This window comes from Oryctolagus cuniculus, chromosome 7 (genome assembly GCF_051225735.1).
Source record: "Oryctolagus cuniculus isolate XC-2025 breed Fujian yellow rabbit chromosome 7, ASM5122573v1, whole genome shotgun sequence".
Classification (NCBI taxonomy): Eukaryota; Metazoa; Chordata; class Mammalia; order Lagomorpha; family Leporidae; genus Oryctolagus; species Oryctolagus cuniculus.
Genome location: NC_142873.1, coordinates 136688312 through 136701362, shown reverse-complemented (window position 1 = coordinate 136701362; position 13051 = coordinate 136688312). Strand labels below are relative to the sequence as shown.

Below are 13051 nucleotides of genomic sequence, written 5' to 3'. Positions count from 1 at the left end.
GGGCGGGAAGGCGCAGGAGCCGGTCCCCGCAGCTCCGGGCCACAGGCACTGGACTGGCACTGCACCGACTCAGATGAAAGTCTCTCCACACGTGGGAGGCGCTGGACTCCTGGATGTGCTTGGCCAACGCACTCTGTGGTGGGAGAGCATGGTCTTGGAGACAGCCTGAAGCAGGCAGGGTTGTGAGTATGGGGGGGGGGGGGTTGCCAGCAAGGCCAGGGCTGCAGGAAGGAGTGCAGGGAGGGCCAGGCAGGGACCCCAGCGCTGGAGCAGTGAGGGGCTGCAGGGGGGCCAGGTGGTAGGTGTGATTGGCTTCTGAGCCAGGGAGCAAGACTCAGCCCCTGCCACACTCTCTCTGAACCTCGAGCAGGTTTTTTGGCCTCTCTGAGCCTCTGTTTCTTCATCTGTAAAATGGGGTCACAGCAGGTGCTGTCATTGTCCTGCTCATGTACCTGCCCTTAGCACTTCTATGCAAGTTGCCCAACTTCCCACTGCCAGTTTCCGAGGCCTTGTTCTGTCCGAGGATTCGTCCTGGACCTGAGCCACATTGTGGCATCCCAGAATGCCTGGGGTTGGTGGTCACTTCTGGGAACCAGCCCTAAACCAAAGATTGCTGAGGCTTGGTGTATGTATACCCTCACTCCTTGAATGGGAAAGTCTTTAAAAAAAAAGATTTACGTATTTATTTATTTAAAAGTCAGAGAGAAAGAGAGAGAGAGAGAGAGAGAGAGAGAGAGAGAGAGAGAGAGAGAGAAATATCTTCCATCTGCTGTTTCACTCCCCAAATGGCTGCAGTGGCTAAGGCCAGGCCAGGCTGAAGCCAGGAGCCAGGAGCCAGGAGTTTCATCCAGGTCTCCCACATGGGTCCAGGGACCCAAAGACCTGGGCCATCTTCTGTAGCTTTCCCAGGCTATTAGCAGGAAGCTGGATCAAAGGGGAGTAGCTGGGACACGAGCTGGCACCCACATGGGAAGCCGGTGTTGCAGGAGGTGGCTTTACCTGCTGCACCACAGTGCCGGCCCTGGGAAGACTTGAGCTGCGTGTTCTACACTGGGTCCCAGAGTTTCCCCCAGGACTAAGCTCTAGGTAGCTGCACCCTCTGCTGGGGCCTTCCCCTGGGCGTGTCACATCCCACTCCCTTGTCTCTGCTTGCATTCCAGTGCTTGTTTCAGGACCCCCATCTAGGGGACCACAGGCCCTGGGGCTGGTATGGTGTCTTCTCCATGCACCACGGTGGTGCCTGATGTGGGTCAAATATCTGATACACTTTGCTTCCCATCCCTTCTGGGGGAAGTCCCGGCAGCTGAGCACTAAAGAGCTCCAGCTCTGGGAGAACAGGGGACAGAGGCCTGGGCGACCCTGGGCTGACACTTGGGCCTTTGGAGATGAAGGGCGGGGGGTGGAGGAGGGGCCTGGGAGCTGGCGCGGCGGCAGGCGGGGTTCCATGGTGGGGCGGCTGCTCCGGAAGCCATCTCCACGGGGACCTCCTCATCCCGGATCCTGTCTGGAGGCCGAGGCAGGCAATAAATCCCCTTGGCGGAGCTGGTCTCAGCATGGGCCACCCTGCTGAAAGCTTCATCAGCGGCCTCATTTGCATAAGATAATGAAATCGCAGTAAAAATAGTCAAAGAAAAAATGGCCTGGCAACTTTGTTTCCATAATGACAGATGCTTCTTAAGCACCCGGCTTCTGTTTCCCAGGGAAGTGTCATCAAGGCCCCAGGGGAGCTGCGTGCCCTGGCCCAGCCTGGTTTGAGGAAGGGGCACCTGCAGCCCTGGGAGTGCCCCAGCCCTGACCTCCTCCTGCTCCTCTGCTGGCTCCTGCGGGAGGGTGGGGAGGGAGCCCCTGCTAGGAATGAGAGGGACCCCCGCTAGGAATCCTGGAGCCCCACACTGACACCTGCTTTCGTAGGAATCTTCTCTTTCGTTCTCAGCCAAGCGCACCAAGGCTGTCCAAGCAGGCACAGGTGAGCAAGCTCCTATGGCTTGTGAATTGCCCCACGATGGATCACTTGGTCAGAGGAAGCTGTAGAGGGGCCTGGGGCCTATTCTGAGTCCCTGTGTCCTGTCTGGGCTGCCATGGGAGGTGGCTGGAGCCTGGGCAGGCTGGTGACCTGGATGGACCTGAGGGAGGTGGGGCTCAGGCCTCGGCGCCCTGAGTGGGGAGAAATGGTTGGGGTCAAAGGCAAGGGGTGTCTGGGTTGGAACCCAACCAGCACTCGGGACAGAACTGTTCTGCCCAGTCATCTGCAAGCCACTAAGGCTTTGGCAGCAGAAATTATCACCACAGTAACAGCGGACAAAACTCCAGACCTGGGAGAGGTCTCCCTGCTCCGAGGGAAATCTCCACTCCAGGTCACTTGGCTAGGCTGCGCGGCTCCTTGGCCCTGCCCCCACCTTCCTTCTGGGTGCTCTGGGTGGAAGCTTGACTTCGGGTTCTGATTCCTCCAAGGAGGCCATGGCCTTGACACAGATTCTTTGCTTTGCTTTGGAAGCTTCTGCGAGGCCCATCTGTGCGCCTCCTTCTAAAATCCATGTTTGCAAGCACCCCTCACCCTCCCCTCCCTGGTCAGCTTCCTCATGCTCCAGCCACCTGGCCTGTCTGCAGTAGGAATCCTGCAGGGGGTTTGGCCAGACTCCCCCAAGCCCTATTGCTTCTCTTTAGTCATTTCCCACCTGCTGACCTGGGCTGTGGATTCCCACTTGCCCTGGCTGTGGCTGCATTGAATCCCGTCTCTGCTCTCCCTGACCCCAGTGGGCCCTACACCTGTGGTGACTGTCCTGAGTGAAGTCTCCCTTACCGTGCTTGGACAAGTCTCACTGGGTTGTTTACAGCCGCACAGGGTGTGAGAAGGGAACCGAGTAAATGCTCAGGGTGCAGACGGGCCCTCACTGGAGCGAGGTGGCCAGGGGGAGTCCTGTGGCCACTAAGGAAGTGGCCCCTGGGCAGGCACTGAGGCCTGTCGGCCAGGCTCTGTACTGGACTCAGGACAGCTGGAGGCTGGTGGCTCCATTCCCCAGGACTCCCCAGGGCTCCTTGGGGCTGACACTAGACACAGGTGTCCAGCAGAACCTGGACCCCCCTTTTCTGTCTGGTGGTCCCTCCCCAGCTCCATGGCCCCCTCTGGCCTGTGGAATCTTTGGTCTAGCTCGGGAGGTGGTGGAATGGGAGTGTCTAGACCTTTTGGCCTTAGATTGGGGACCCAGCGCTTTGAACTTGAAAGCTGAGTGTTTTGCTCCCTTAGCTTTCTGATTCCTCTGTGCCTGGGTTATTCTGGCCTTCGGCATGGTGGCGAGGTGTCTGATTACTCCACACCTGCACTCTGCATTACAGGCTAACCTTGGCTGAGCTGGACTGTGTTCTGGGTAGACACAGTCCTGAGAGGTGGGTCTTAGGGTCCCCAGCCTGCAGCTCAGAGAAGAGCCAGAGCAAGGGGCAGAACCTGCAAAGTTCAAGTCCGGAGTCCTTGCTCTTACTGCAGAGGGCCGGGGTGGGGCAGGGCTTGTGCATCAGTCCTAGCAGAGCAACCCTGAGTGACCCTGCAGCTTTTTTTTTTTTTTAAGATTTTATTTATTTATTTGAGAGGCAGAGTTACAGTGAGAGGGAGAGACAGAGAGAGAGAGGTCTTCTATCTGCTGGTTCACTCCCCAGATGGCCGCAACGGCTGGAGCTGAGCTGATCTGAAGCCAGGAGCCAGAAGCCAATTGCTTCTTCTGGGTCTCCCATGTTGGTGCAAGGGCCGAAGCAATTGGGTCACCTTCCACAGCTTTCCCAGGCCATAGCAGAGAGCTGGATTGGAAGTGGAGCAGCCAGGACTCGAACTGGTGCCCATATGGGATTCTCGCACCACAGCAAGAGGCTTAGCCCACTGTGCCACAGCGCCGGCCCTGACCTTGAATCTTGAAGGGCGTGAGCATCCTCCAGCACACACATCTAACGCTAGAGGAGAGGCCTGGAGTGGGAGGTGCCGGGAATAAGCATTTCAGGTGGGCAAGAGAAGAGTCAAACGGGGCTGCTCAGCTCTTGGCTGCTCTTGAAGGGGGTGCGTGGGGCTTGTAGCTTCGAGCCTGTCTGTAATGCAGAGTCTCAGGCCCAGCCAGCCCCAAGGGGTGTCTAGAGCCTTCATTTGAACAGCATCTGCAAGGGATTTGTGTGCCCGTCAAAGCCTGAGAGCTGCGGGCCGACTGCCGCCTCCTGGATGCAGCCCTGGCACAAGACCCCGCCGTGCTCTCTGCGGAAGGGAAGGCAGAGGACTTGCAATGGGGACGTTTTCTCTCGGGGTAGCTGCTGCTGGGCCCTGGAGCTGGCTGATGGTGGTGGTGGTGGCCACTTCCTGCCATAAGCAAGGAAAAGGAAAGGGGGGGATGGCCTGTGCTTCCATCAGACCCCTCTTATTAACGAAGCTCCAGGGGCCGGCATTGTGGTACAGCGGGTTCAGCCACTGCCTGCAATGCTGGCATCCCTTGTGAGCGCAGGTTCAAGTCCCAGCTGCTCCACTTTGGATCCAGGTCCCTGTTAATGGCCTGGGAAAGCAGTGGAGGATGGCCCAGGAGCTTGGGGCCCTGCACCCACATGGGAGACCCAGAAGAAGCTCCTGGTTACAGCCTGGACCAGCCCTGGCGATTGCTGCCATTTGGCAGCAGATGGATGATCTCTCTCTCTCTCTCTCTCTCTCTCTTGCTCTGTCAATCTGCATTTCAAATAGATAGATAGATAGATAGATAGATCTTTAAAAAAATCCCCCCGACCCTCTGCAGCCATGAGTCTGAGTGGTCTCTGCTCCTTGCCACAGCCTTGGTGACTGAGGAGGCCCCTTGAATGTCCTGCTTCTGGGGCCCACTGAGCCAGAACTGGGAGCCAAAGTTTGTTCTGCTTCCTGGAGACGGGGAGCCTACAGAACTGATCTGGGAGAGGCCGAGGCAGAGACGAGCTGACACAGGGACATGGCTGCTCGCACAGCCCTCATACAGTCCCTTGGCAACCCAGGGAGAGTGCCTGGTGCTTGGTGCTGTGGGTGCCAGGGTCTTTCTGGGGGAGGGAGCAGGGAAGCCCCTGGGAGAGGGCAGCCTCCTGCTCTGTTCTTGGGAGGCAGGGTGGGGAGAGGCCTTGCTTCCTAGAGGGCAGAGGCGTGGGCAGAGCGCGCTAGGCCAGGGCGGGCAGCCAGGGGCAGATGGTCTATGAGAGGCAAAGTAAGGGCTTCTCAGGGAGGCTGGGGGCTGCCTGGGTGCTGTTGTCCCCCAGCTCTGTCCAGAGGTGTTCAGCACCACTCCAGCATCCAGAGAGGCCTGGCTGACCCTCGTGCAGAGCCCAGGGTGCCCCAGATGGGCTTCTGGGCTAGGCTCTGAGCCCCAGAGAGCCCCAGCACACAGTTGGCCCTAGTTTCCCTTCTTCCTCCTTTTTCTCAATGCCAATCGTTACTATCCGTTGCTGGCTCATGCTGTCCTAAGTAATCTACACACTGATTGGTATGCTTCAACCCAGAGCCTTCCCTGGACCCCTACCTGGCTTGAAACCATGACCACTTCCGGGGCTGTGGCTCCAGGGTAGACTGGAGCTCTCAGACACTGCAGCCCGATGGGTCCCGGCCTCCTCACCTCCTCTCCAGCCTGTAGACATGGCTGGGGCCTTGGCTGGCTTACTGGCCCTGGTTGGCTGAGGGAATAGGAGCCTGTGCCTTTAACAAGAGGCCTGCCAAACCCATAGCCTTCTTTGAAATCAACCAGCTTCGGTACCCTCCCAAAGCAAAGGGCCTGGGTTGTATTCTGCGGCCCCACCCCCTCCCCTTGGTCATAGCTGATAGGACCACCAGTGACCCCTGCCCACGCTAGTCCAATCACAGCACTGAGGAATGACAGGTCAGGTAGAGGGCAGATGTGAGTCACGTGGGTGGGCGTCTGAAGGGAGAAGGGAAAGGGACACAAGTGGAAGGACCCTCCTCTGAAAACCTGAAATCCAGAATTCTAAACATCTTGAGTGTCGCCATGACAAATGACGCAAGTGACAAATTCCAGATCAGACCTCCTGGGGCGGGACACAGTCAGTGCAAGGTGACATCCAGTGTGGATGAGGAATGTACAACCCATGGATTCCATGCTTAGACATGAATCCTTTCCTCAAGATATGGTATTTTGTACAGGCAAGTTCAAAAATCCAAAAACAAAAAAACATTTGGGAGGAGGGGGACTCCACCTGTAGTGTGTGTTAAGGACTTAGCACAGCACCTGCATTTGGGAAGTACCCAGCACACACCACTGCCTTTCTGATGGTGTCCTGGGGGAGCCTGCAGGGTGCTGGATGCAAATCAGTCTCCACCAATCACCTCATCGGCAGGAGGCCTGGAGGCAGAGGTGAGGCAGAGACATCTTCCTGTTCCCTTTCGCTCCCTCTAGGGCTGCTCCTGTCCTGGCTACAAGAGGTTCTCATAGCCACTCCACTGTTGATCTTGCATTTCCTGGGGGGAGGAGAAGCAACTCTGACCGGGGCTGAAGACGGCAGCTTCACAATGCAGACTTCTGGAAGCCCGGGTGGCAACTCCGGCATGGGTCTCTCCCTCCCAGCTCCAGGTCCTGGCTCAGAGCTCGTCTCGCCCTGGCTAGGTGGGTCCTGGAGGCCCAGGCTGGCCTTGCTCTGTCAAGGCTTCATGGGAGTTGCAACCCCCCGTATTCAACCCTGATCCATATGCAGTATGCATATCCAGTGAGTGAGCACCTTCAGGCTTCCTCATTCTCACAAGCTCAGGCAAGACCTCTGGGCCACCGAGCCTGGAGGAGACGCCCACTGGACCTCACCAGCCAAAGGGAAGGGTCAGGCAAAGACCTGGCAACTTCCAAGGTCGTTCTGCGGGGGAAGATGAGCCGGGGAGGGACCCGGCCACCAGAAAGGAAGACAGAAGTCACACAGACTCAAGGACCGACTGGGCAGCCTGGCTATCTAAAACAAGACCAAGGACCTGGGCTGGAGCCACCCACCTGCCAGGAAGCAGGGTCTCCGGTCCAGGACACTGTGATGGGAAGACACCAGTGTCACCCGCTTGGCACACTCTAGCAGAGGAAAGAAATAGCAAATGCATTTCAAGGGGACCTTGTTTTCTAGAAACATCTCTTTATTTAAAATTTAAAACCATATTACTTCATACAGCAAACTGTGCACTTGGATATATCACAGTGTCTTAAAAAGGAAAATAATCGGATTTGTTTGGAAATTTATTTACATCAGCCTAGAATGATTGGCAAGTAACACAGTTACTATGAAACCCAAATTGTTACAAAATGTTTACAAAAAACTATATTCATAGAAATTCTGCATGTCCACAAAGGGTATCCCCTGAATGGCCCAGAGACCAGTGTGTGGGAACCGTGGGGGCGTCCAGGCACGCCGGACTGGGTGGAGGGACAGGCCGGGGCTCTCGCAGGCCCAGGGTGCTGGCGGGGGGCTCTGCCATGGAGGGTTCAGGCAGGAAGTAGGCCCCGGCAGAGGCGGGCTGGAGACTTGGAGCACAGTGGCACGGAGGTCCCTGGGGAGCCAGGACAAGGCCCTTGGCAGGGGCTGGATTCAGACACGCTTGGCCGGGGGCCCTGCAGGCGGACCCAGGGATAGGAGCGGACCACAGGATGGGAACCTGGGGCCGAAGCTGGGGGAGGGTTCCTGACCCCAAGGAAACCCCGGCTTGGGTCTCCTCCTCCCGGTGTGCCCCAGCAGTGCTCAGGCCCATGAAGGGGCTCTGGGACCGGAACTGCGAACAGACAGCTCCGGGCAAGCCAAGGCCAGAGGCCTGCTACCTGCTGGGTGCCCTGCTGGGGAAGAGTGGCCGACGGGAGAGGGGCAGGCAGATGGCCTGGGCTCTGCTGGGGCAGAACGTGCCCTCCCGCCTCTCATCTGCCTGGGTCCCCGGCTCTGGGAGACGGGGCATGCTCTCAGCTGGCGTTTCACTCTAGTCTATGGCTGCGTCCCCATGTCTGGAGGCCTCAGTGTTCCGATCTGTGAAATAGACACAGTCGAGGGTGATCTGCCCTCTCTGTTCTAGAAGGCAGGGCCCACCACCGGGGCCAGAGGATGTGGTGTTGCATGCTGGGAACACCCTTGGGCCATGCTTTTCCCATGGGGCTGACCTAGATGTGACCTCTGTATGTGTGTGCAGGTGAGGATTGGGGGCACGACAGGTGGAGCCTGGCACCTACCTGGGGACTCTGCAAAGGCTGCACGGAGGCCTGGGGAGGGGCCCTCTCCCAGTCCTCGGCTTGCTGTGAACTGCCTGGGCACTCGAGTTCCGTCCTGGCACTGGAGCCTCCCAGCTGTCCTGCCTCAGGCTCCCAGGAGGAGACCAGGGCCCTGGGCCACCCCTGCCCATCTCCACCTCCCCGGCAGCCCTGTGCACTTCTGCCCTGTCTTCCTCAGGGTCTGCGGCTCAGATGGAGGTGAGGCCTTCCCCATTGCCAAGGGGATCTCTGCACCTTCCACCTCGGACCCGGCTGCGCGCCCGCCTCTCACCTGGTCCCCAGCCACACTGGCTGGGTTGCGTACGCTCTGTGTGTGCAGACGTGCGGGGGAGGGGTGTATACACAGGGGCTGCAGGTCATATGTACACTGTGCATATATATATATATATACAGAATATATATATATATTTTACATTCATATATATATTGTACAGAACAGTAGCCTTCTACCTAAAACAGTTTTGTGACTCCACATGGAACTTAAACCCCAGGGCAACACCAGAACTGACCTGAGGGCTGGATGCAAACCGCCTTGGGGACAGAGGGCAGGGCCCTTCCATCCTGGTGAGTGACTGGGCTCGTTCCAGATGTGCACCCACCCTGCCTAGGCCTTCCAGATGTGCCTGATCCAGAGACCACCCCCTCCCCACCCCCCACCCCCGGCAGAGCTGGAGCCGCCAGGGCTTGCGTGCATCCGTGGTTCTGGGCCCAGACTCAGATGTTCGATTCGTGCAGCTGTGGCTCCCAATTGCCAGGCCCTTTCCAGGTGTGTGGCCACCCAGGCCACGGACAGTGGCCGGAAAGTCTGGCCTGTTTGGAGACAGCTCGTGTGGATAGCTGGGAACGGCTTGGGATTGTGGGGACTTCATGCTGAGCGATGGAGCAGCAGTCAGCGGCCCCCTGCTAGCAGCTCCTGGAAGATGCAGGGAGGGGCTCCTGGCTCTTCCGGTGACTGTGTGCCCCGGTCTGACTTCGGTGTTCCTGGCGTCTCGGGGGGCAGCAGCTTCTAGCCTCTTGGGCCTTTCTCGTCCCAGGCCAGGGTTTCCATCTTCCAGGGCCAGGCCTGGGGGAGGGGGCCAGGATGTGCTCTTCAGGGTGAGGCGGTGAGGAGGGGGCGGCTCTGCCTCCTTCAGAATTTCAGAGCCCCATTCCTGGGCCAGGGGGCAGTTCTCTCGGGGGCCCTTGCAGAGCAGGCCGCCTGGACAGTGACAGCTCTCAGGGTTGTCTTGGGGCCACCTGCAGCACAGCAGCCAGCAACAGGTCAGGAGCGGACATAACGGGGCGCTCTTTGTGCAAAGACCCAGTGTCTTGGCAGGTGCAGGCATCTTCTCGATGCCACCCCTCCACGTGGCCAGCCGGAGCAGACGGAGAGCAGGCACTGGCGTTGCAGGCAAGGCGGGGGCTCTCTTGTGTTCAGGCCTGGCACGTGGGACCGGGCAGGACAGGGCAGCACCTGCTTGGCGGAGTCCTGCCTTCTGCTCCTACGCTTTCTGCCACTCATCGGTCAGTGCCTCTCGTGGGTGCTCAGGCGTGCACGATATCCCCGGCACGGCAGGTCTCAACTTCAGTGACACGGTCTGCTCCACCGGGAACGCCCCCTGGCCGCCCCTCCCACAGCACAGGTGTAGCATCAGCTGCAGCCGCCTGGGAGAGACCCAGCTCAGACTCGGGCAGAGCTGGTCTCCGCTGCATTGGTCTCTAGGACCAACACAGGATACCAGGCACAGGGTGAACCTGAGCCGCACCCAGGGACATAAGGAAGGGGCTCAGGCAGCCTGCCACCGACTCCCTTGGGGAGTCCAGACACTGAATTGTGCCTCTATTCAGCCATCCTTCCTTGTTCCTTGTAAGAAAAAACCTACCCCACACCACTTCCCTTGCTCCTTCCCATAACAATCTACTTGTGTGCATAGCCTCAGAAGGACATGACACATTCATAGAGCATCATGCACAAAGCACACATGTGTGTGTGTGATGTGGGTGTGGATGTGCTATGAAACTGTTGTACAAAGTAAGACTGTGGGTGACTGTGCTTGGTGGTGGCGAACTGACAGGTACCTTCATAAGAACCCTGTTTTCTGGGAACTACAAAAACAAAAACAAAAAAATGTTTGCCCTTCAAATAGCAAAAGAGGCACCAGCCATGAGCTCCCCCTGAAGGCTTTCTCCCCGTGTGGCCCGTGTCCCTGTGCATCTGCCCACGCCATGCAGAAACCTCTGTGACAAATGTCTGCCCACGACGGGGGGCCTTGACACTTGCCTTCCCTACTGGCTGGCTGTCTCTGCTCCTGCCGTGAGCTGGAACACACACGTGAACACACTCACAAACTCCTCTGCCACAGGGCTTCTCACGTGCAGCATGCACTGATCCGTGTGGCATGGCTGCCTGCTCCCCCGGCTCCTTGCACATCCAGCCTGCACACGCCTGTGTACACACACTTGCATGTAGGCCTTTGAGGTCATGGCTTCTCTTCTTAGACACATGTGGCCATGCTGCAGGCTTTCTCTTGCCTCCATCCTGTGCCCTTCAGTGCACAAATGCACACACACACACTCATGCATGCACGCATGCACACACATGCTCACCAGTTCCCCTTCTTAACATGGCTTCTCCTGGTTTTTACATAGATGGGGCTCCTGCTGCCGGTCCAGACTCATCTCCCTTATCCTCAGTTCACTGGTGGGGAGGTGCGCAAGCGTGTTAACACACACACAGTCCCAGTCGAGCCTCTGGTTATTGCACGCCCTGGACTGTGCCCCACACCCTGCTCTGCCCTTCCCCCATGCCCAGCGCTCACCCAGCATGGCTTCTCCTATCCTTCCGTGTCAGGCAGGGCTGACTACAGCTGACTAGGGCTGCAGCAGGGGGCGGAGCCCTGGAGCTCACAGAGTAGAGGAGGGACGGGCCCCACCCCATCCCCAGGGTCTCCTGTTCAGCTACAGCTGCTCCTCACCCCAGCTGCGAAGGCCCCTGAGAACCCAGTGCAGCTCTTCCGCAGCCAGGCTCCCCAGGCAGCACCAAGAGACAGGCGGCAGGGAGTGGCTGCAGCCTCGATCCCCTGCCTGGCTCACAGGGAGCTGGCAGGCCCCGTCACGTCACGCTCTCTTTAAGGACACTTTGCACCTGACCTTCACGTTCTAGTCACAGACCTCTAGGGCACTCATCACAGCAAGCTGCAACCCGCAGGTCCTCGGGCAACCCCCGGGCTGGGACCCCGCCGACTGCTGCTTCTCTGCTGTCTCTGCCCAGGTCCACAGGCTCACAGCAATCGGGACAAGAGACCATCACGGCCTGTGTCTCTGGGTGGGGTCTTTGGCTAACTCTCCGGGAGGCAGCTTCTGTCTCTCCACTCTTGGGGCCTCTGCCAGCTACGCCAGCCTGGCCCAGGAAGCTTCCTTCCCCTGGGGTGCATATTTAGGTCTGGTGAAGCTAGGAGGCAAGGGGTTCCTACGTCTCCACCGGCCTTTCCAGCGGACCCCGACGTCAGCCTGTGGCAGACCGAGAGCGCTCTTCTGCAGAGAGGTGTCGTGATGGTCACTTCAATCCTGGCCACTCTTCTCCTTCCGCGACCATGAAGGGAGGCTGAGGCCAGCCGGTCAGGAACGGGGAGCTGCACGGATCCCAGGCTCCCCCATGCTAAAGGGATTTGGAAGAGACGTGAGCCAGCGAGGTGGCAGCAGGTGGCTTGAGAGCCTATGGGCGTCAGATACCAGCTGAGTCTCGGGGCATCTGTCGCGAGACTGAGGGTCCTCTCTGTGGCCAGAACGCAGGGGAGAATTTTCTGTGCTACTTCCCCAACTTCCTGGAGACTTTCTAGAGTAGCGAGAGCCATCAGGAAATTGTCCACCAGAATCCAAAATGGCGGCCTCTGTCTTCCTTCTCTTTCCCAGACTCCTCTGTTCCCCTTCAGCTTCGCCCAGACGGGGGCTGCCGTGAGTGACATCAAGTCCAGAAGGCTAGGACCCTGTGGTCAGTCTGTTCGGTCCATGCATTTGGGATGGCCAGCCCTCATCACGGCTCCCACCGGCAACCATGCCATAGCGACCTCAAGACGCCCAAGGTTCGTGTCTCTGGTCTCCAGGTCAAGCCTGGGGGCCCAGGCTCTGGGGAAGAGGTATCTCCTATTTTCTGTGGCCCCTGCAGGGAGCTTCGCAGGAACTTCCAACTCCACCGGAGAACGGAGGGGCAGGTGAATTTGGCCTGAGAGAGGCGTGTGCTTCCTTTGGCCATGGCTATCTTGGCTGGCAGTTCTAGAAACCCATAGAAGGAACGAGAATGGAGCCTGCATGGCTGGCCTGCTGGTTTCCTGCTTAGGGACGCACAGATGGCTCCTGACCCACCAGGAGCCCCATGCGGGGACAGGGAGCACTCCTTCCAGTCGCCTCTGCTCCCCTGTGCCTCACCCCAGGCCTGCAGTCCCCACGCCCCCCGTGCCTAGGGGAACACGGGGGTTAAGGAGGAGCTGCAGGTCATGGTGTCCTTGCCCGGAAGCCGGCGGTCGTTGAACGTGTGCATGTTGATGACGGCGTCGGTCTTGACCATCATGGGAGGCTGCGGCTTGTGTTTGACCCGCCGCTGGCAGGTGAGTGAGAAACGGATCTCATCGGCCACGGTGCTGCAGAAGGAACGCTGGGGGCGGGGGGAGGGCGAGGGAGGAAAAGGGGCACATGGGTGAGGTCTGGGCCTGCGGCTCGGGCCAGCTCCTTGCCCTCCTCCCACAACCTTGCTTCAGCCACCCCATCATCTGTCCCTGCGGGGGGATTGATTAGTTCGCTAGCTGTCTCTCTAAGCCTCACGTTCTGGTTTGGAGGCTATAATAGGTAGGGCTGGTAGT

General features: G+C 58.6%; 1 protein-coding gene across 1 annotated transcript in view; it reads right to left on the bottom strand.

The window, feature by feature from the left end:
* Positions 1-7084: 7084 nt before the first annotated feature.
* GRIK3 (glutamate ionotropic receptor kainate type subunit 3) overlaps positions 7085-13051 on the bottom strand; it is a 237390-nt gene continuing 231423 nt past the window's right edge. The window contains exon 16 of the mRNA XM_051832149.3: positions 7085-12846. Coding sequence (XP_051688109.3) covers positions 12652-12846 — 195 coding nt within the window. The 3' untranslated portion in view covers positions 7085-12651. The remainder of the gene's footprint in view (positions 12847-13051) is intronic.